Raw genomic sequence first — 22626 nt, 5'->3', positions numbered from 1 at the left:
AAACCTTAAATTTTCTTATCATATAATGCGAGCGTAGCGAGCAGGAAATTTTGCATATTTGTACGTGTTCCTGACGTTTTCCTACACCTTTTTAGGGCGTAATATAGAAACGGTGCCCAAAATATCTGTGCCAAAAATCTCTTGCCCCTCTACAATTCACCACCCCTAAGTCTCATATTGATTTAATCAGCCAGTGTACGAAAACAGGGGTGAGAAAAGGAGTGAGAAAGAAGAATAGCTAGTCTGACCTTTGCCCTTGAAACACTTAACCCTGTGTAAACCTCGTTGACCTTGATGATTGTACACTGCTGCGCGCCTTAACAATATAAGCTATTATAGTTGCTCATTCATGCGTTTTAGAATCCTAGTCAGGTGGACACAGAAACACGTGACTGGAGTAATAAGACAAAAAGTGGTGATCCGGCCATTCCGGGATGGTGATGTGTATTGCATAGTTCCTGCACAATCTCGCAATAGAGCGCTTGCGAAATGAAGTTTGCAAATTTAGTTCGAGTTCAACATCTAATATCGAATGCTTTTCTTGCTCTGATTTACTTCAACGCGACCAGTTTATTGTGTATTTGCATGAGTATCATATCAATTGGCGAGCAAAACAAAGTCACGTGTAAGCGACTAAAGCAAAATTTCCCCTTTTTGGGCGAAAAATGCAAAGCATTTTTCGTCCTTATTGCGATGGGTTTTGGCATACTTATTTCCTCACAGCGTTGCAGAATAAAAATAAAATAATCGTGCTGTCTATGTAATCAGGAAACTACAGAGGCGATAGTGTACATTTAAATTTGTCATTACTACTTCATGTTGATATTCAAACAGTGCTATAAAGTTGTCTTACCAAGGCATGTGTTTGTATTAAAAGAAATAATTGTTTTACAACTTGGATGAACTAGAATTACTTTTATGCAAATCAGAAAATTGCAACAGACATTTTTCATTTCTTCAAGATTTAACGGTATTGCCAGATTGTACGTACAGTTGGGCTACATTAATAGCCTCATTATAGTTTTATTGATACTGGCAAACTACTTGTTAATGATACTTTAAGCACACATCCTGGGCACACATCAATTAATTTATGTCAACATGTCCATTTCACGAGGCTGTGTTTATATAACTGAATTCATTTATACAAACACAACCTTGACTAAATTAAAGAGAGTACGGTACTTAAGGGATCTGGAATTGCATTCCTAATACGAAGAATGTCTTTCTGATATCAAATAATTTTCATTTTTTGAAAATCACGATGTAATACAAATTTTATGACAAATTATTAAAATTTGATATTTTTCATATTTTTGATAATATAACAGTCCTCGAAGTAAATTTTATAAATCTAATGACATATTCTTAAAGAGTATGTAGCTGGGAAGAAAAGCCGGTCAATTGAAAATTTTGACCTTTTCCCAAAATGACCTATTTTTTTTGTGTTTTGGGAAAAAGATCCATATCTTTAATACGAAAGGTCAAAATTTTCATTCAGAATGCAATTCAACATGTCTGATGTGCTCTAATGTCTCACAATAAATACTGTTCAAACGTTCATACTCCATCCCTTAAATGGGGAAACTTAGGCAGGCGATAAAGAGAAAATATATTTACTTTAGCACTTATAGATCCTGTCAATTGAGACTAAAATGTCTGTTAAGTGAGGGCTGTTATTTGAACAGTTATGGGATTAGTTAATAATATTATTTTGATAGATTTCAGGTGGTGGTCGCAGTGCATTCTCTAAATTCAGTAAATTTCCACAGTCAACCGTGTAATTGAATGGGATTATTTTGAAATTTTAAAACGCTTGAAATATCACAAACAAATAGGCCTATGTTAATAAATAATATAAATACAAGCTAAAACCGTTGGGGTTCGATAATGAACCCCACAAAATTAACCGAGTATATTGGAAAATGTCATACGGCCGGGCAAATTGTTATACGTTTATGAACATTAATAAATAGATGTAGGCCTATAGAGGATGTTACGCTTATGAACATGATTTTCAACATTGTTAACAATATTGCTAGTATGTCAACAAATGAAAGTTCTGTGATTTGTTGAAATTCTTCAATACTAAATTATTTTGAATGTCATCAAATTGTAAATCTCGAGTCACATTTTCGATGTATTAACAACTAGCTATGTAGCAAAGAGGTTAACTTCATGTACAAAACATTAACGCTCTTATTTTGTAAACATTGTATACCCATAGCTACATTAATCAACAATAAATATTCTGTAATTGTTCATTATCCTTCATTTCTATTAGACTTTCAGTGTATTGGCAAGTAGATGTATGTATGTATAACAGATGTTATTCGTTTGTAAACACTTTATTTCATAAACATAGGATACCCAAAGCTACTTTTTATGCTAACAATGAACGTTCATTGACTGTTAGGCTAAGTAAACGTTACAGGATAATATGTAGGCCTTTTCAAATTCTGCCTCAAGGTTCCTGCTTAAATTGTGTTCAAGAATCAACTAAGATTTATTTGGCCCACCTTTTGCCAGTAAATAGGCTGTCATGAATTATCCAGTGTATTTTTATTATACGTGTCCGGTCTTATCACTTGGTACACAATAGCTCACCAATCTGAAAGCCTGTTTTAATCACAATGGTCAGAATTAAATAGCCAAAATGATTAGACAAATAGGCTACACTGTCCATACACTGAGTACAGTCTCATTGCAAGATCATAGGCTAAGTACCGTAGTCCTTGTCATTTGAGGTACGTAAAAATATACTCATTATGATCGATGCGAATTATAGAAACAGTTCAAACAATAAAATAACTACACCTTTATCTTGACACTTCCTCATTTGTTCGCCCTGTTCCTTTTTAAAGGAATTTTTATTGTTCTGTCGAGTGGGTTATTGGTCACACTCAAACACAAAATACTCTACGATAGGCGCATAATTTAAATAAACATGAATGAACTCGTTGGGCGATGACCATCTTAACAGGGTTATGTCAGGACCCAGTGCTAATCTCCTTATCATATTATCTTTAAACTAACCATAATTACGTTTCAATTAAATAGGCCCAATCATTAAAGTTGACGTTGGCTTTGTCAATTTCATATTTCCATTTTACAACGCAAAACATAATTAAATATCCATTCTTTCTTCCCCTTCAATCCATCTGTCATTCCCGTCTAATATTTACCCTTCTCCATTATTCTCTCCTTCTTCTCCCTTCCCTCTCCCCTCCATCTGTCCTCGCTCTCTCAAACTTTACAACTCCTATAATATCCCACTTTCACTACAGGGCACCCCGGTTGTGTTGCCAGTGTTTTTCTTTCAGGAGGACACGAGGCGACTTTCAAGGGGAAGCAGTATTGACGTAAATGGGCAAAAAGACCAAAAACGTAAAATATCACGGCGGCCAGCATCCATTAGGGGAAGGGTCAACCAGTGGGACAAGATGTCCCATGTGGGAGCTGTGACCCACCCTTGACTACCGCCACTTCAAATTGAATAATTTCATTTTTTGAAATAGGTAACCGAATATGTTATTGTCGACCACAATAAGTGTTCCGTAATACCACTAGAAGGGCCGGGACCAGGAAATGGTTGTATACCAGCAGGTAGGTATGAAAGTCAAACTTTTATAAACGTGTTATTAAACATGGTACAGCTTAAATGCGTTTTGATTTTGGTAAAACGTTTTAATAAAATTTACATCATGTCGGGTTTTATAAAGGTCATGAAAACATTCTTCAAACGCTTTATAAAAAAAAATACTACAACACAACAACACATTAAAAATGTTGTCAAAATATTTAAGTTATTGTAAAAATTTTTGGCTAACATTAAAAAAAATAGTTTGATTATCTTAAAGGAGTATTTCGTGATCCTAGCATCCTCTTTTTATGATATTTTTCAGTACATATCCACGAAAAAAGCATATTCCCAAAATTTCAGTTGATTCCGATATTGCGTTTGCGAGTTATGCATGATTATGTGTATTACACTGCTCCATAGACAATACGTTGTAATTTCGTTCTGGTGCACCAGAACGAAATTCAAATTTCACGATATCTTTGCTAAACGAATTAATCTGCAAGAAATATTTTGTACATAAACATTATGTAACCAGATGTTTCCAGTGATATAAAAATCTCAACTTTTTTTGAGAAAAGTGGGGGGATGAGGCTGTGGAGCACGAAATGCGCCTTTAAAATGTGTTGCATCAGGTTTTCAAACAAGAAATTTGAATGTTTTAAAAATGTTTTATACCCTTTATCTGATAATAATTTTATATCATATGTGACCGTACACCACGAATGAGCCGTAAATGTCCTCAATTGTTACAGTGTAAAATGGGCATGAAGGTCATATTCATAGGTATTTCAATTTGGTGCTACGTGTATCTCATTAAATGAGGTACGCGTAGCACCAAATTGAGGTACCTATGAATACGACCTTCATGCCCATTTTACACTGTAACTCAGAATACAATTGAGGACATTTACGGCTCATTCGTGGTGTACGGTCACATTAATGAATTATATAACCCGACATTTAAACGTTTTCTGTAGACCACTTGGCATGTGATGTCCTTGCCCGGCAGTATGCGCGCTAATTATGGCAAGTTCCATGGTTCTTTGCCCTGTAGTGTGCGTATGTATCGTAGTTTGCTCAGAGCACGTGCATTTTAAATCTTTGTTGATAAACAGTGATGTCAAGTGGTCGTATTTCATGTATTTAAGCAGTTTTGAAGATTTTACACGTGCGAAATGAACGTGGATACATCGTTAAAAATGCACAAAATTTGTCCATTTCAAAATATGTTAAAGACAGTCAAGGATAATGAACATACAAAGGAAAGTCTAACTATCATTATGATCCTTTTTGTGTGTAAGAAATCATTATTATAAACCTACAGTGATGGGTGAAAATTTTAATCAATGTGTGTGATACTTTCCGTATAAAAATGACATTGCGATTTCACATTTTGGACACCAACGTAAAAACGCACGGGTCACGTTGAAATATGCTGATTTTTACAGAATGTCGAGGTTCAAGCAACGCGCCTAATTCTCACCATGAAAAAGTCTCATTTTGAAAGTTAAGTCATGATATATGGATAGTGGTCCTTAATCTGGCAAAATATATGTGTTTTGGCAACCATAATATTTGGGAAGCACTGAAATACAATTTATTTTAAGCAGCGCGTTAACCTTGGTTTATCATGTTTATAGTCAAAATCAAAAGCATGCTGTATTGAAGTAGGCATAGGAACCGGTGACCGTTTAATTTTCAATCGCGTCGCCCTCTATTGACCAGATCAGATGTTAGTCTTTGTTCCATCCGCCTGGTTCTCCTTCGTGACGAATGAGCACAATCCAGCTTGGAACCGAGACTAGCAATATTCACGCACGGTCCACGCACCACGTATGTAACATCGCAATCTCTCTAATATGTTTACATTTACTTGAATGTCAGCAATTTGTAATCATTAATACCATTATTTTCTACGTTTCCATTTTAGTAAATTCGACATATCTCGGTAGTCCTAAACTTGGAGAAAAGTTTCAGGTTAACCGATGGTATATAACGGCACCAAGTGTGAAACAGGATGTCACCATGACAACCGAGTTGTGCTCTCCGGTTACGTCATTCTTGGTACAACACGAAGCAAATGGTAACTTTACATAATACAATAATATGTTGATGGAACTGTCTACACGACAGCCCACTCATAGCCATAATTAGTTTTAAAACCCTTACGATGTTCTTGAATCTATTTGATTGGTTTCCAAACTCGTGAATACCTTTTTACGTTTATTTATTAAAGGGAGTCTCCGGCAATCATAACATTATGCCTTATATCTCACGCCCGGTACCGATCTGATCTCCGATATGGGATCGATGTGACCGCATTTTTCTAGAGGATTTAAAGCGCTCTAATTTCGCTGGCACTGATGTATCATCAGAATCAGATTCTATCAACTATCGACTATCCGCATTAGGTGAAGAAGTTTTTTGATAACCAAACAACTATTCACAGAATTTGAAAGCAAGAGGAAACCGGCGATCCCGGAATAAACATGCGAGAGCGAGCATGAATCGGGATAAACCAAATGCAAATATGGTCCTTGGGTACGTCCGAGGCTTGCACCAAGGACCCAGTGGTGCAGGGCGAGTGAACAACCGCTGGGACCAACTCACTCTCCAAATATTTGCTTTATACATAATACTATTAGTCCTTTTGTCTAACAACCATTTCCATACAGGTGACCACTCTGGATCTGCACTTGAATACTTTGACTTCCAACAGACTATTAAGGATCCTGACGACGTTTTTACACCACCGAAATCCTGCCTCAAAAGAGAACACCTAGAAGACTTAGATGTAAGATACGCTTAATTTTCTTATATATAAATACATGTGTATACATACAAAGAAAATGATTAACTGAAAAGCTGCGGTCAATTTAAGTTTTATTATAATTTTTATTATAATTGTAATAATTCAGTGTAAAAAAGTTGCATAATTAATAAAATCTAAATAAGGCATAAATTGGAATATTTCATCATCATTCAAGGTTAAGACCATTTTCATAATGAGAAGAAACTGCTGCAAATCAGAGTCGATAATCATTTATTTGCACAGTAAATACATGTGTGGTTTTCAAAATCGGGTTCGATGGGACGGAAAAAACACAACATCGACGGCACATGTTTTTTTTATTCGTTATTACCGGCACTATTAAAAATGTATTATTTTAACGGCAATGTTGTCTTGTCCTGACTTGTTTTGTTGTCGATTGTTATTTTGTTTCACTTACAGACACCACCGTTCATACGACATGTTATCCGTCGTCTAACGATGCCTAAACCATTCGTCCTCTGATTGAGGTGCGCGCCAAGGATCCCTAATTTCACCACCAATATTTGTCTGCAGTATAGAGATGCTCGACTCTAATATTAATTACCATGATTATGGTTCTTTTTCAATAATACATTGCATACGCACAAATAAATCTTACTTCGTGTGCGCCTTATCCAATTCTGTCAAGACACTTTGGAACTTCAAGTTTTATTTAGGAGACATAATGCGCATAAGTATTAGAAGTAACTATAAGTTTAGTTGACTATTAATTCTATTCAACTGGACTTACTATTTATGATGGCTACGGTATCACATCATATTCATGACGCATCATCAGGCCGAGTGATCTTGAATTGGCTCTGTATTCTTGACCTGTGACGTCACGATGGTAGAAGTGACGTCACACGAGAGTCGTCGAGGGATCTTCCTGATGGTCGGTTCGTAACTCTTGGACAAGTTGTGGCGTAGTCCCCCTCCGCGATTCAAGGTTGGCTCCTCCCTGCGAACATACGTCGTATATAGCTTCTTTCACCCCTCTTTCATACCACATATGTTCTTTATCAAGCACAATAACGTCCTTGTCCTCAAAGTTGTGTTTGGCTGCTTTGAGGTGCGTGTATACCGCGGAGTCGTTGAGCCCTGTTGAACTAGGGCGACGATGTTGATACATGCGCTTGTGGAGAGGTTGTTTTGTCTCCCCTATGTAGTAGTTCTCACAGTCCGAATCCTGGCAGTTTATCGCATAAACAATGTTGCTTTGTTTGCGTTGCGGGATCTTATCCTTCGGATGGACTCACTTTTGTCTCAGAGTGTTACAGGGTTTTAATGAGACCGGGATCTGGTGCTGTCCGAAGATCCTCTTTAACTTCTCAGAAACATCTGAGACATAAGGGATAGTAATACCGAACTTGCGGGTGCTCGAAGCGGTGGTAGAAGATTGTTTGGACGATGTTTTGTCCTTTTGCGGTTTCAAAGCTTTTTGGAACGTCCAGTCCTTGTACCCACAGGTACCTAAGGCCGACTTCAGATGTTCGCGTTCACCAGCTTTAGCTTCGTCCGTTGACGGGATGGTCTCCGCGCGGTGACAGAGCGTTTTGATCACACCGAGTTTGTGGATAAGTGGATGATGGGAATCAAACTGTAAGTATTGGTCCGTATGTGTGGCTTTTCTGTATACTGATGTTGTGAGAGTGCCGTCTGACTGAATTTTGACCAAACAATCCAAAAAGGGTAACTGGTTATTGTCCGCACCTTCTTGGGTGAACTTGATATTGCTGTCAACAGAGTTAATGTGGTCAAAAAACGGATCTAGTTCGCTCTTATTGATCTTAACGAGAGTGTCATCGACATATCGCAACCAATGCGACAGTGAAATACCACTGTAAGAGTCTAGTGCAGTCTGTTCAAAGCGTTCCATGTAAAGGTTCGCGACAATTGGGGAAACGGGGGATCCCATCGCACATCCATGATTTTGTTTGTAAAATTTCCCTTCAAACACGAAATAAGTTGAATTGAGGCATAATTCCAAAAGTGAACAAATTTGGTCCACGTTCAAGTTGGTTCGTTGACCTAAGGTATTATCAGCGTGTAAAGCTTCCTTGACTGCGTTTACCGCGCCCTCCGGTGGGACACTAGTGAACAAGGCCGAAACGTGGTATGAGGTGATAGTTTCGTCTGATTCAACCTTAATGTCCTTCAATTTGTCCACAAGATCGGTAGAGTTGACAACATGGTGACAAGATTTGCCAACTAAGGGCCCACCAATAATACCAGCCAAATGCTTTGCAAGATTATAAGTCACTGATGAAATACAACTGACAATTGGTCTCAAAGGCACATTTTGTTTATGAATTTTTGGTAGGCCGTAGAAAAGAGGGCACTGACTCAGATGGGCTGAGTTTGTAATACAACGCACGATCGATGGCCTCCGATTCTTCCAAAGCTTTGAGGGAATCACTAACTTTCTTCTTGTAACCAGAAGTAGGATCCCTCTTGAGTGGTTGTCACAACGTGTCCAAGAGTTACGAACCGACCATCAGGAAGATCCCTCGACGACTCTCGTGTGACGTCACTTCTACCATCGTGACGTCACAGGTCAAGAATACAGAGCCAATTCAAGATCACTCGGCCTGATGATGCGTCATGGATATGACGTGATACCGTAGCCATCATAAATAGTAAGTCCAGTTGAATAGAATTATAATTTAGTCAACTACTTGATCTACCTGGATGATTGATAATATTCATAACTATAAGTTATTAAAGGATCATAAAAACAACCGTAGGAGATATAAAAAAACCCGTAGCAATTATACTTTATGAATAGAAAATATGACAAAATATAATTTAGATACTGTAGGCTACTGTAGATTAAATATGATTGATGTTTGATTTGATTTGATTTGATTTGATTTGATTCAGCATGTTAACATGGATACACATTACAAACATTATATTGCACTTACACGTAAAATACTTATTATAAACATACAATTTGTTTACATACAGAATCCATAGCACCATGCCAAGGATAGCCCTTTAAGCTTAAAAACTTATTTCCAAAGGGGTCCTTATATTACAGAAAAAAAGATAATTAAAAGTTAAGACTGGTAAAAAACACCAGAAAACCAAAAACAAAGCATTGGAGCAAAAACAACAAACTAGACATTCATTTGATTTAAAAGGTGAGCTTTGACTTTTTTAATCTTGTATTTCAGTGAAACAGATTTAATATCTTCCGGCAGGCTACTCCAGTTTCTTGATCAGCACTTGTGTATGGGTCGCTTCATATACCAGGACAATAATGTTTTACAATTTATTCAGTGTTTCGTATTGTCAAGTTCCAAATTTGAGAGAAATGTCGCAGTGGTAAGCGAAATAACTTACACACACCTAGACGTAATTCCCCGGAGGGGGGGCACTCCCTATCTGAAATGGCAGGGATGTGCCTCGGCCATGTTAAAAGTAGGGGGCATTCAGGTCAAATGCACAATTACAAAAATATGGGGTCATTCAGTACACAGCCTGAATAAAAAGGGGGTCATTCGGTATGAAACTTTGAAAAAAGGATGGTCATTGGGGTAACAAAAAGTAAAATGGGAGTCATTGAGTACAGGATTGCCAAAAGAGTATCATTAAGTACACATAAATAAGGTCCAAACTGCGTAAAAACAACTTGGCCACCTTGGAAATGTGAAAAATCTCATTATTTCTGGAGGAGAACACAAATACCACCTAAATTTGGGAATTAAAAGGGGGTATAGCAGGAAATAGAAAAAAAGGGGTCATTGAGTACATGAATTTTTTTAAAGGGGGTCATTGGGTAATAGGTAGGGCCATAACACAAAAAAGGGGGTCATTGGGTACAAGCCGGTTTGAAAAAGGGGGTCTATCCCGAGGCACATGATGCATATCTGTCATGGAAGTGCCCCCCCGGGCGTAATTCATCCTGTTTTTCCTAACGTTCAGTTCGAATAAATTGCGATTGACATTTGATATATGTCCCTTTTATGAAACACGGAATGAATCACGGAAACTCTTGTTATTAAATGAGATTGGTCACTTGCATGTTCAAGGCATTTATTTCTCTCAAATTATTATTATTAAGCAATGTCACTTTCAACATAATGCAAATTATTCTTGGCTTTCTCAAAATGTAATCAATTAGAACGTGTTAGTTGTAAATCTATGCTGAAATTATCCAAATTATCAGATTTTGGTAATTAAAACAAAATTCTTCCATAAACAAATTATTACCATATGATTTTATATCCAGCCAGTCAAATAGTCGGCCTCATCCATAGCCAAAACAAAACAATTAATGGATTTTCATCCCAACAAACTCCAAATAACAACATGAGCCCAATTTAATAATGAAATGCAAATCTCGCTATCGCTCGAAAAATAGAATGATAATATTATAATAGAACTATTTTAACGATGGACTAGATTAAGGACAGTTTTTTTTGCGGGAAAAGTGTAACAATGCAATCTTCAAACATAATTAATTATTATCATTTAAAAAATTGCTTTTCAGAAATTAATCAAACCATTTTTTCCTCATTACCGATGCCAGGTGGTTATGATCAATGGTATTTTTACAAACCCGCGTTTTATCATCTTCTCATTATCAACAAAAAGTAGACGAAATCTAAATGTTAGTTTCCAGTTGATACTCGCTTACTATCATTATATTTTTGTTCATTTTGTCTTCCTACACCACATAGAAGTTATCAACTATGTTCATTGAAAGAACATGATAATGGTCCAAACGCAAACTTTGGGTTAACGCAGTCTCACAGATGTAGCTAAATGTATACAGCAGCCAACAACCAAAATTCAGATTACGACTGGTCTATCCAATAAGACAGAGGACGAGCTTGCTAATTTTCATTAGAAGAAAACCTCGATGAAACGGAGCAGAGTGCCATTGATTCGCTTGTAAACATGCATGTATCTGCAAAAAGACAAAAACACAATATTGACACGAGGAGTGGGAGGTACTATATTTCAGGCTGGGTATCTTCATTCCCTTTTCAGGCAGATCGCTACTGAGCAGTCCTTTTGTTATTATTCCCCCTTGTCAAATCATTTTATATATAACATCACAGAAACTCCTTTCACTGACAGTTCAGGTCTAGCTCCTATATGGTTAAGAAACCAAGTCACATTTCAAGTTAACTTTGTGGAGAGGTACACTGAGTATTTTCATTACATCCAATACCCTGGATCAATACATTACCCGCTGAACTATCCTCATTAAAGGGCATTGTTCCTTCCCGAATCATAGACCGTGCACAACACGTATTTCGCACAATCTTTATGGGTTTTGGACTACCATTATCACCAAGTGATACTACTCCCTAAATACAAAATGTTCAAATTCTTCACACACTTTGACTGTGTCACTTCCCTTTTGTGGGAATTCTTGTTTCTTGATTTGACTGACTACTGTCGTTTACGAAATAACACTGGGTCATCGTATGTCCTGGTTTCTTTGGGTTTTTAATGCAGTCCCACCTTTTGGCTTGCAATTTGAACCTCATGTGGTCCATTTCCCTTTACCACTTTGCGGTGAATTAAACTGAGGTAAATCCTAGTCAATATGATTTAACAATGATCCTGCACATACACACGAATGCTCAAAAATAATGACACTAACTTATCCGACAGTCTTCTTCTTGTTGGTGATTACAAAGTTCTGTTGTCCTGCGAAGATCACTGTTCAACGACGTCCACTGTATACTAGAATTTTATATCTGCTTCTCACATAAAATCCTCGCACAGATGGCAATTTCCAAAATAGTGTTGTTTTCACCAATCACTTTTTCCAGGAAACAGTCTCTTTCTTGCACCGATCCACTTTAAATACAGATGTGTTGTTTTATAAATCAGACTCCAACGACAGAAGTATATTAATCGCTTGGGGGAGGAGAGCCACTTTCGTGTACCCAAAATCTACTTCGCTATTGCTGTATAATTAATAGCACATTGGCTGTACAAATGACTGGTTCATATGTCCCACACTTTGAAGCACATTGACTATACCAACACATTAGAGAGTCTACAGTAATTCTCTTCATAAAATCTGCCTCGTGAAAACTGGACTCCCCCATTTATGTCTTTGTACACAAACTCTTGCATGATTACTTGAAAGGGGATTCCCATCTCTCATATCTCTCATGAAATTGCCTAATTGTAATCAAAGTTAAACACTCAAATTAAATTACGCATGGGGCACATCACAGTAATGTTTGCACATGTCCCAACTTACAACATAATTGGATTCGTTCAAATTCTGTTTAAGGGACGCACCATTAGATACTCAGGGGGGTAGGAAGTTGGGGTCGGGGAAGAAATTTTTTTTGCCGACAAAGGCGGCGAAGTTATTTTTTTTGCCGAAGGCGGCAAGTTTTTTTTTTTAATTTCATGCATTTATACACAGTTAGGTGGGGAAAGGTTTTTTTTTTTTTTTTTTAGTGTTGAGTGGGGAAAGTTTTTTTTTGCTCCTGTAGTGGGGGAAGTTTTTTTGTGAAAAACTTCCTACTCCCCCCTGAGTATCAAATGGTGCGTCCCTAATGACAACAGAGCAAGTTTGGCACGCTGTTTTAACCCTGCGGTCACTCCCAATGTCAAATAGTCTCAGATTATAGTATCTTTAATTAATTACTTAAATTGGCATTATCCTCAAGCTTACCGAAGTGTGCCAATGAGGGCATCGTCATGGTAGGGTTTGGAGATACCATCTACCCAAACCCATCCGTTATTCTCACCGAATGCAGTAGTAGTGAATAATACCCGATTAATACTGGGATTGCTTTCGAACCAATCGATCCATAGCTGCATCACAACTGAAAAGCAACAACAAACACCATAATTGATGCCATAAGCACGCAGAATGTTAAAATTTAAGGGGACAGGCAGGGTCACTTTAAGTGGGAAATTTTAGACATTTTTGGTACAGTATCTTTAAAATTAATGATGATATAAAGTACATAAAAGTACACGCTTTCAGAAAGGAGACAATGTAAGTGAATCCAAGTAGCACAGCAAATTTCTGACAAAATGAGCATGAGCAAACTAGATTTTCCATCCCACTTTTTTTTCGTTCACCATAACAACTTAAAAAATTTCATACATGTTTTAAAAACACTAAAATAGTTACTGTTTTCTCAAATTTCAGGAATTTTTGTTCGTTTTAAATATATGGGACAACATTTGACTTTTGTGTGTATTTTAATCAATTTGGACAAATATATTGATATCTTAAGGTATAAAAATAGTATTGTTAAGGGCTCTCATAGCCACCTTTTCACAGTGTTTTTTTTTGGGGGCCTGAGAATACATCAGATGCACCCAAGTTCATTTGGATTTTTGAGAAAATCACAAAATTTGGTTTTATTTTACTACAGCGAGGAAGGCATAAAATGGACTATTAGGCCTATTCATTATTTCCAATGCGATAGAACCAAAGTGTATTCTTCTGAATACTTTTGGTCTGTACTCGGTAAACTTCGATTCAGAATGCGTTGTTTATTGCCTTCTGCGTGTAGCGCGTTAAGCCAAAATGCGCGCAAGTGCTAAAACCTTTGTAACACTCCAGCTTTATGCACATTATCGATCGATTTCGGGCTCTTGTCGAAAACTGCCGGAAAAAACACTATTTACCCTCCATGAACGACAAACCAAAATGGCGGATAATCTATTTGATTATTTCAAAACTGAGGTTGGCCTATCACGTATTTTAAATGTTTACCTTCTTTACCAAATCCAGGTGCTAGTCCATTAGACACAATTGTACAATCGTCAGCGAAGAACTCTTCAAAAATGGCAGAATAATCACTTTTTTCGATCAATTCTGATATTCTCGCGTTAATTGCATTAATCTCCTCTTCAAGGGAGCGACTGCCTTTGTTCGGTGCTGAAAAGAAAAGTCAATGGTTCATTCAAATTGTTCAAGGTGATGCCAACTTGTATAAATAAAATATCGGCGAACGATGAGATTACTATTTCAACGAGATACTTCACAAATGCTTAAATTGTGATCCAAAGATGATATCATCATGTTACAAGCAGTATTGTAGGTCTCCAGACCAGGTCTCGGTCTGGTCTTTGAGACCCTGTCACAGTCTCGAGACCATCTCGAGACCTGGTTTGGCAGGTCTCGGTATCAGTCTCAGACCTCAAAAGTCTCGGTCGAGACCTGTCGAGACCTGAAGAAAAAAGATATGATTTTCTGTTGTTGTTCATTACTTATTTCTTACCCTAAATTTCAATAAATGTTGAAGACATTGTTAAGAATAAAGATACATAAATAATTTTTATGATACTGACATGTATATATGGAGTTATAAATGAATCATAAGTGATCATGTTCGAATTCCAATTTCAGTTCACATTTCCACTAAACTTTTGCAAGGAGCACGTCCTCCAAAAATTATAAAAGAAGAAAAGATAAAGCAATACTGAGTTTTTCTTTTTTAGCATAAAAACACTGTGTTTTGGGCCCAAATATGGTAAAATTATATGGTATCGGTCTCAGTCTCGGTCTCGGTCTCAGTCTCGGTCCCGGTCTCAGTCTCGGTCTTGGAACCTAGAGGTCTCGGTCTCGGATGGGGTGGTCTTGGTCTCGGAAGGGTTGGTCTCGGTTTCGGATGGGCAGGTCTTGGTCTCGGTCTCGGACATAGAGGTCTGTAACAACACTGGTTACAAGATACTTCACAACTGTGGAAAATGGCATTCAATTATATCAATGAAATTTGGGTTGAAGGTATGCTGCAAATATGGTCACAAAATGTAGTTTCTTGAATCTGTCCCATTGTTTTTAGCGAATTACAGTATCTGATGAATGCATTTGTTATTGTGTAATACAAACAAAAGATAGAAATTCAATTCAAGAGCACCATTGACCATTTTAAGCGGACAGGATAGGTAAAACTATTTCCTCATCCATGTTGTGGCAGGTAAAGCTATATCATTATGGAAATTCTGGAAATTTTTCATCGAATCTTTTCCTAAATATAAAAGACAATGACTATTTCAACCTAACTAACAGGTACAAAAGTCAGTTCCTTTTTGAATAATATTACAAGAGCGAAATGAAAATCAATATTGGGCCTTGCCACTCCTTCGCCTCTAAGGTAATCTTTGATGGTCGGTCCTACCTCCGGGTAAGGTGCTGAGGTAAAAATGTTATCACTAAAATGAGCGCAAAGGATAGATCTACGATTTCTTAGTTCGTCAAGGCGTAGACACGCACGTTTGTTGTGACGGATAAAAAATCTTAGGGTGGCTGGTACAACGCCCTTCGTAGTTCTATGGTTAATAAGTCTAAACTGCGGCCAAACACCCACTGATGAACATACTGAATCGGCATGGACAATGGTTTTACTATTTTTGCTTTTGCATTTAGCAAGGATATCTGATTTGGAAAATAGAAACATTTACCTGTTAATTGTGAACACGATATTTTGCCATTATTCTGCTTGAGTTCCTCGCAATGCTTAGTGCAGCCCATATGGCGTAATGTGCCCGAAACCTCAACACATTCATTACAGAGAGCGATACAGTCAACCGATTCGGAGTTTGCAGAATTGCAAAATATGATAAAAATACCAGCAACTAAGACGCCTAGATTCATCTTCATCTTGACTGAGTTATAACCTGTAATACATATACAGTGTGATGAATGTCACATTCATAAATAGATTCTTTTAAAACAGCCCCTTCTTAAAAAGCTAAAGAATACAGAAATGTAATAGACAAACGCAGTTTGAAGGCCACATTCATTCAGAGTTGTAGATTTTCTGCAGCTGCTTGGTATCCAGGCTATATCAAAAGTATTGTTACCCACCCACCAGTTTATTTCTGTACAAGACTGCTTCATAACTCTTCATCAAACTAAAACATATGTAAGATCCGCCTAATTTGTCACATAACTATGTTTGGTTATTTCAAGAGTATCCAGTGTTGCATTTGGAAGAAACAGACCTTTCCACTTTACTCACACATGTGACGCTGTCAAAAAATAATAGCCTGTCGAATAAAATGCATTAGTATCGAATAACATTATGCCAATATGGTTTATAAAATACAACTACTTTTAGGTTTCTGAAAACAGCACAGTAACACTTCAAAATTCATAATTTTCTTGATCGCGTCTGCGTTTACTAACTACTTTTACCCTCAACTACTTGATTTAGAAATTTGGTTGTGACTGTCGTCTGCAATGATGTACTAGCCGAGGGAAACTTGCTTCCCTCCCCTCCGGTCAGTTCGCTACTGGTGTTACATCTGGAAGCTGGGGCGGGAATTACGTTTAGTTTGCAAGCTTTAATCATGTTAATCAAGCCATATTGTGTTTCTGAACTGCAAATGTTTCATAAGTAGTTATTAATTTAAAACATAGGTTTCCCTTTTTAAAAGCAAAACTACATTTTGTATATCATCATCGGCTGTACATCGTGTTCGATGAAGGCACAGTGGTCGAAAAAACACCACTTCCTCCACCCTTCAAGGTACTTCTTCTTCTGCTTCCGCTCCACTATTTTCCAGCATCGTTGATCTTCCCCCTCCTTCCTTCCCCCTACCTGACCCCATGTCTTAACATCAAAGTCAGCTGTCTTCAGATGACGCTTCAGAATGTCTCTACACCGAAGTTTCTGCCCACGTTTTGTCTCCTTCTCTGAGCTTTCTGTAACCTGTAATCAGCCTTACTCACCACATTATCGGCCCAACGTAGATGGTTCTTCACTGACTTCCTATTTAGAAATTCGCCCCCCCCCCCATGATATAGGCCTACCTACGATACATGGATGAAGTTTAACTTTTTGAAATGCCTCCAATAAAGTGTTTAAAGTCTCGGTTGAATACATGAGACAGGGTAGGACAAACACACGGTATGTCAGCTTACATTTTGGTAATTGATATCCTACGCTGGGACCATACTCTTGACTCGAGAGATTCAAAAGCACCGGTGGCACTTTGAATGCGTCTTGTGATCTCCAAATCAATGGAATTGTGCATGGATATCACACTCCCTAGGTAGCTGAAATTGGTGACAGATTTGACAGGTTCTCCATGTATGTAGAGACCAGGATCTTGCGGAGTACTAGGAGCAGCTTGGTAAATTACCTCTGTTTTACTGATGTTAATTCCATGACTAACTGCTACTGACGCAGTCACCAAAACGGTCCAATCCAACATATCCCACATATCTTCAATGGTTAGAACCACCAGTGCCGATTCATCAGCACGTAATTAGAAGCTTGTACACAAACTTGGGGACTTGACACGGAGGCCATGGAGACAAGAGCCAGGTTGAACAATTTACCAGATGTCCGTGAGCGGAGGTAAACTCCATGCTGAACACCATTATTTGTTTTTAGATGCAGTTTCCAAAAAAGCTGTCAAGTAGAGACCAAATAGGGTAGGTGCCAACACATGCCCCTGTTAACACCATGACAAACCAGAAATAACTCTGTTGTGTTACCCCCAACAACCATAATGCTCCAGTAGTTTCCAAAGTAGTTTCCAAATGGTGTTGTCCGAGGTGGATAAAGCGACTGGCTCAGAATTCACATTGGCTCGCCTTTTAGTAGGCATATCACCTCAAAACTAAGCACAGCAGTAACACGTTCTTTAATGTTTCTACATGAATGATCTTTATGAAAGAGCAATCTGCACCCCCTCACAACTCTAGTGGAAGTGACATCACAGATATCTTTATGCAATGTGAGAACATAGTTCAAACAGATGGAAATGTTTTGATCGAGGATGCTGACATGAATAATACCATTTGTCAGGCATCTGAAATAAGGTATTTGTAACCGCCTTCTTCTGATTCTCAGCACAGAATGAGAGAAGTGTGGATGATTCCCAAGGATACATGGCCAAGCTCTGCCCACTGCCCACTCTGGCATTGCGATCCATCAAAACCATCAGTTTGTCCTCATGTGAGGTCTTCCTCACTAGCTCCAAGGGCTTCATGAAAAATAGTTTCGATTCATCTGTGTGTGATAGTGTAGTAGCATAGCAACAAATAAGGTGAATGTATCGGTTATGGTACAAACGCAGTCTCATCTTAATTAGTCTGTCAATATAGTCGGAGATGGCATGAGGAAATGAAACCAATAGCAAAGCTAACACCGGCCTCAATGCAAACATTTTTATTTCTTCTAGACCACCAGAAGGGGTAACATTTCTCATAAATCTGGCTCTGATCAGAGAAGTGTGTTCCCTGAAGACAGTAGCACTCAAGCTCAAGTACAACCAATCCAATCTGACGCTCAGGTCATTTAGTTGAGTCATCAAGACGGTTTTGTACATTCCAAGATCCCAGAATCAATATCTCGCCGGTCAGATACGAGTAGATGAACTTTGCAAGGTGTGGGAATGCGCCTTCAAATTCGATCTGGGGATCTGTGTCCTGTACCCCAGAATGAAATCAATAATTGAGTCTTGATCTATCAAGGAATCAAGTGCCTTTAATCCTATGTATAAATGAAAAATGAAATCCTACACATTCCAAGATAGTTTAACAGGTATTTATTTACCTATATCTTCCACAACTCGGATTTTTTTTAAATTTTTGCAAATACACAGCTGGTTCATTGAAGTTTAAATACTGAATCAGAAATAAATCAGAAAAGAAACGGTTGCAGTTATTTTGAAATATTTTTAAACCCATATAATTTAATTGTCATTTGTTTTTATTTAGCTGATGTCATGTTAAAGGCCCATTCAGTGATCCCAGCGCAAGTTTAAAAAAAATAAAATTGTTTATAAATTTCTTAAAAGTGAAGTATAAAGTCATTGAAATTGTCATTTGGTATTTTTGAAATGAAAAAAACAAAAACAAGAAGATAACAGGAGTATTGATGAAGTTGAAGCCCCCATTCAAATACATGTAGCTAATTGAATATTGAATACCTGAATACAAAACCTTCCCAAGTCCATACTTTGGCCAAATTGAGTTGAGTATGGGAAATTGTTGCTTTTACATAGGCATATCATTTTGTATAAAAGAACAACACAAATCAAACCTCTACGTGCGTCTATTGGGTTGTTTTTGCACACATATTATAGTGCTCTTGGAAACAGGGCAAGATGACTGACCTGCTAAATTGGGGTGATAACAACAGTGATGACGAAATAAGTGGTACAAATCGCAGAAATGAAGATGAATGGGCGCAGAACAATAAATAAAATGACTGAGAAAAGGATAAAGAATACACTTACAATATGATTAAAAAAAACACCCAAGTCCAGGATACAAAATGACTCCTCACGAAGTCTCCGAAATGCTAATCGTCATACCTAATATAGTTTAACCCACTCATTTTTACCAGGATTTACCAGCTAAATCTAACGGAAGGAATTAAAATGATACATATTTTTTTTTCTCAAACACTTTCCATGGACTTGGGTGGGTTTTGTATTCATGTCTGTCAGTATATAAATTACAAATTCATGCAAATGCCTCATTTTGTCTAAAATACACGGCTTTCGGCTGAACCACTAGCAGACTACAATGACAAAGGTACCAAAATCTGAATTTTGATGATCTTTATGATCGTCCCGATGAGCAAATCACTGAATGGGCCTTTAAAGAGTATCATGTTTACAAAAATGGTAATCAGAATAGAAAATAGTTATTTAGGCGGGTAGGTTTTCATTAAAAATATAAATGCATAATTAAATTGTCTTTACCTAGCTACAACTCGATAGAAGTACAAAGCTATATCACTAATAATGTATGTTAGGTCTTCATTTATAAATTCTTTTAAATGAAATGCTTCTTTTCAAATGAGCAATGCATACGCAAGTCGACGGTGTGGAAAAACAAAATTCGTTCAAAACGCCCCCCCCAAAAAAAAAAAAAAAAGTAATTTTTGCAAAAACAAATTTTAATTTTTTTGTGTGATGGTTAGACGAAGGAGAGGAGTCAAAATGATTTAAGGCTAATTACAGTAGTTAGCTGTTGTGATTTGGTCTAATAGTGGTATCATGCATGAATGATAATGACCTCTGGCGAAAATTCTTGTGGTTGTTTTTTCAAACGGGCTTGACGAAAAATTCAAATATCAAAATTACACTTTTGTATATCTTGTGGCTCTTGAGTTATGATGTAAAGAGTGTCGAAACGAAACATCTTCGTAAAACGACACATATCATAAACCGACACATATCGATTGAGCAGTCACGTTAGCTCAATTGATAAGGCGTTCGACTATGGTGCGAGAGGTTGCGGGTTCGAACCCTGACGGTGGTTAATACGTTCTCGTGTAAAAATTGAGTTAGCTTGAAATTCCCCTGGCCGAGGAACTTACTGCTAACTGTCTCGTTGTAACCCAAACGAAACTAGGGGAGCTGATCGTCCTGGATGCGAGCGAAGGTCAAATGTGGAATGTCTAGGGTATGTGTTGTTTAATGGTTTGTGGAATGATATGGGTCGTAGTGGTCAACGACAACCTGTAAAGTGTGCCGAGGCTTGTGGATCTCAAAAATCACAATACATTAAAGGAAATCTGTACCATAAACTAATCAATGGCTATATAGTTGCAGTAATAATAAAAACGACAAACAGTAAAAGTCCCACGCTTATATACGTCCAAATAAAGGAGAAATTCTTAATTCCTTACGACGATCAGCCGTCAGTTTGCAATCCATGGTGGCTGCCATATTGATACCCGATGTATTTTTTATTACGCTGTAACGGTACCCCGATTTTGAAACCAGCGAAATCCGTGCCACAAGCCTCGTCCCTCGTGAACTTTGGTGACACGAAGCGAATACTACCAAAGTTCAGATTCAACATTCGTTCAAAAGAAAACGCGACACTTTTTACCCATAAAACTACAGAAGAACATAAAAAAATGTATATTATGTAATATTTATGATCAACAATGTCTTTTGAGAACGAAAAGTATAAAAACAGGACTAAAAACAAAATTCGCTGTGGGGGTCGCGAATGCCATAAAGCAACACACGCTCGCCGAAGGTAGCCGAGGGTCTGTGTGAAAGGTTACACTACAGCTTGTGGCAGAAAGGATTCGCAAGCAGCTATCATGGCGGCTTCCATGAATCGCAGAAACGAAGGATTAAAAGTGCTTTTTCTTTGTTAGGAATATTCCGAAATTCATATAGACCGTCTGGTATGTTTAATTTAGGGGTATATAACTATATTTAATAGCCATTGATTAGTTTATGGTACAGATTTCCTTTAAGCGATATTGAAAGCGCATGTTTTACATTCCGCCCCCATTCACATCTTCAATGAATTTGATTTTTTTGGAGTAGAACGACCATTGACTACTCCTACACGCTTAAGGGGAAAACAGGTGTAAAACAGGGAGTCGTAAATCTGCATTACCTGTAATGATTTCTCATTCCAATGAGCAAACTGTTCAGCAGAAACAAAGTAACCATAGCAACATGAAGTTAGGTCTATGTAATGCCCAGTCTGTCGGCAATAAAGTGGACACAGCTAGTAACGGATATAATCTTGGGGATTATGGGGACCGGAACTTCTTCTTACTCACGGAAACCTTGCTCCGTTCTGATGATCGTGTCATCACTGGGCAAATGTGTCCCCCCGGTTATTCTACTTTGGGTGTACCCCGCAACTCAGCCTGTGTTTTCAAGAGCTAAATGAGTCTCCAACTATGCGAGGAGAAACTACCTATACCGGTAGTGACTCTTTTGAACATGCATTCTTCTATATGAAGAACCATAACCTTTACTTCGTTGTTGTGCATAGATCATCATCATCAAAGCGAATGCCTTAATTTGTTCATGATTTTCAGATGTTTTTCAATGCAGTTGACCTCCTTCCTGGTATTGGGTGATTCCAATATCCATAATGGACATGCCCAATGAATCTGACACCAAGTCTATGCTTGCTATCCTAGTTTCAAGCAACTTGTTGATGGTCCCACTCATGTTAAGGAACACACTTTGAATTTGGTTATGGTTAAAGAGGATGATCATGCTGTCAAATCATATGACATTCACCCTATTCATGTTTTTGATAATTTTCTCATATTTTGTGACATTGATTTTATGAAGCAGTCAATTGTCTATAACTACCGGCCTGGCAAACTGATTCAAAAGCTTGTCTCTGCTCAGGTCACCGAGTATGTTGAGTGCAATAAGCTGGTTGAACCTTTGCAGTCAGCGTATCGGGCTGCTTACAGTAGCGGAATGGTATTTCTGTTGGTTCATAATACTATTCTCAGAGCCATCGATGACAACAGGGTTGTCTTTGTGG

General features: G+C 37.7%; 1 protein-coding gene across 1 annotated transcript in view; it reads right to left on the bottom strand.

Annotated features, from left to right (window-relative positions):
* Positions 1–10368: 10368 nt before the first annotated feature.
* Positions 10369–22626, bottom strand: part of LOC140151323 (uncharacterized) — a 57894-nt gene continuing 45636 nt past the window's right edge. Inside the window, exon 5 of the mRNA XM_072173625.1 lies at positions 10369–11313. Within this exon, the coding sequence (XP_072029726.1) occupies positions 11250–11313 (64 nt within the window). The 3' untranslated portion in view covers positions 10369–11249. The remainder of the gene's footprint in view (positions 11314–22626) is intronic.

Source organism: Amphiura filiformis, chromosome 4, assembly GCF_039555335.1.
Source record: "Amphiura filiformis chromosome 4, Afil_fr2py, whole genome shotgun sequence".
In the NCBI taxonomy this organism is placed as follows: Eukaryota; Metazoa; Echinodermata; class Ophiuroidea; order Amphilepidida; family Amphiuridae; genus Amphiura; species Amphiura filiformis.
This window is presented reverse-complemented; position numbering and strand designations above follow the sequence as displayed.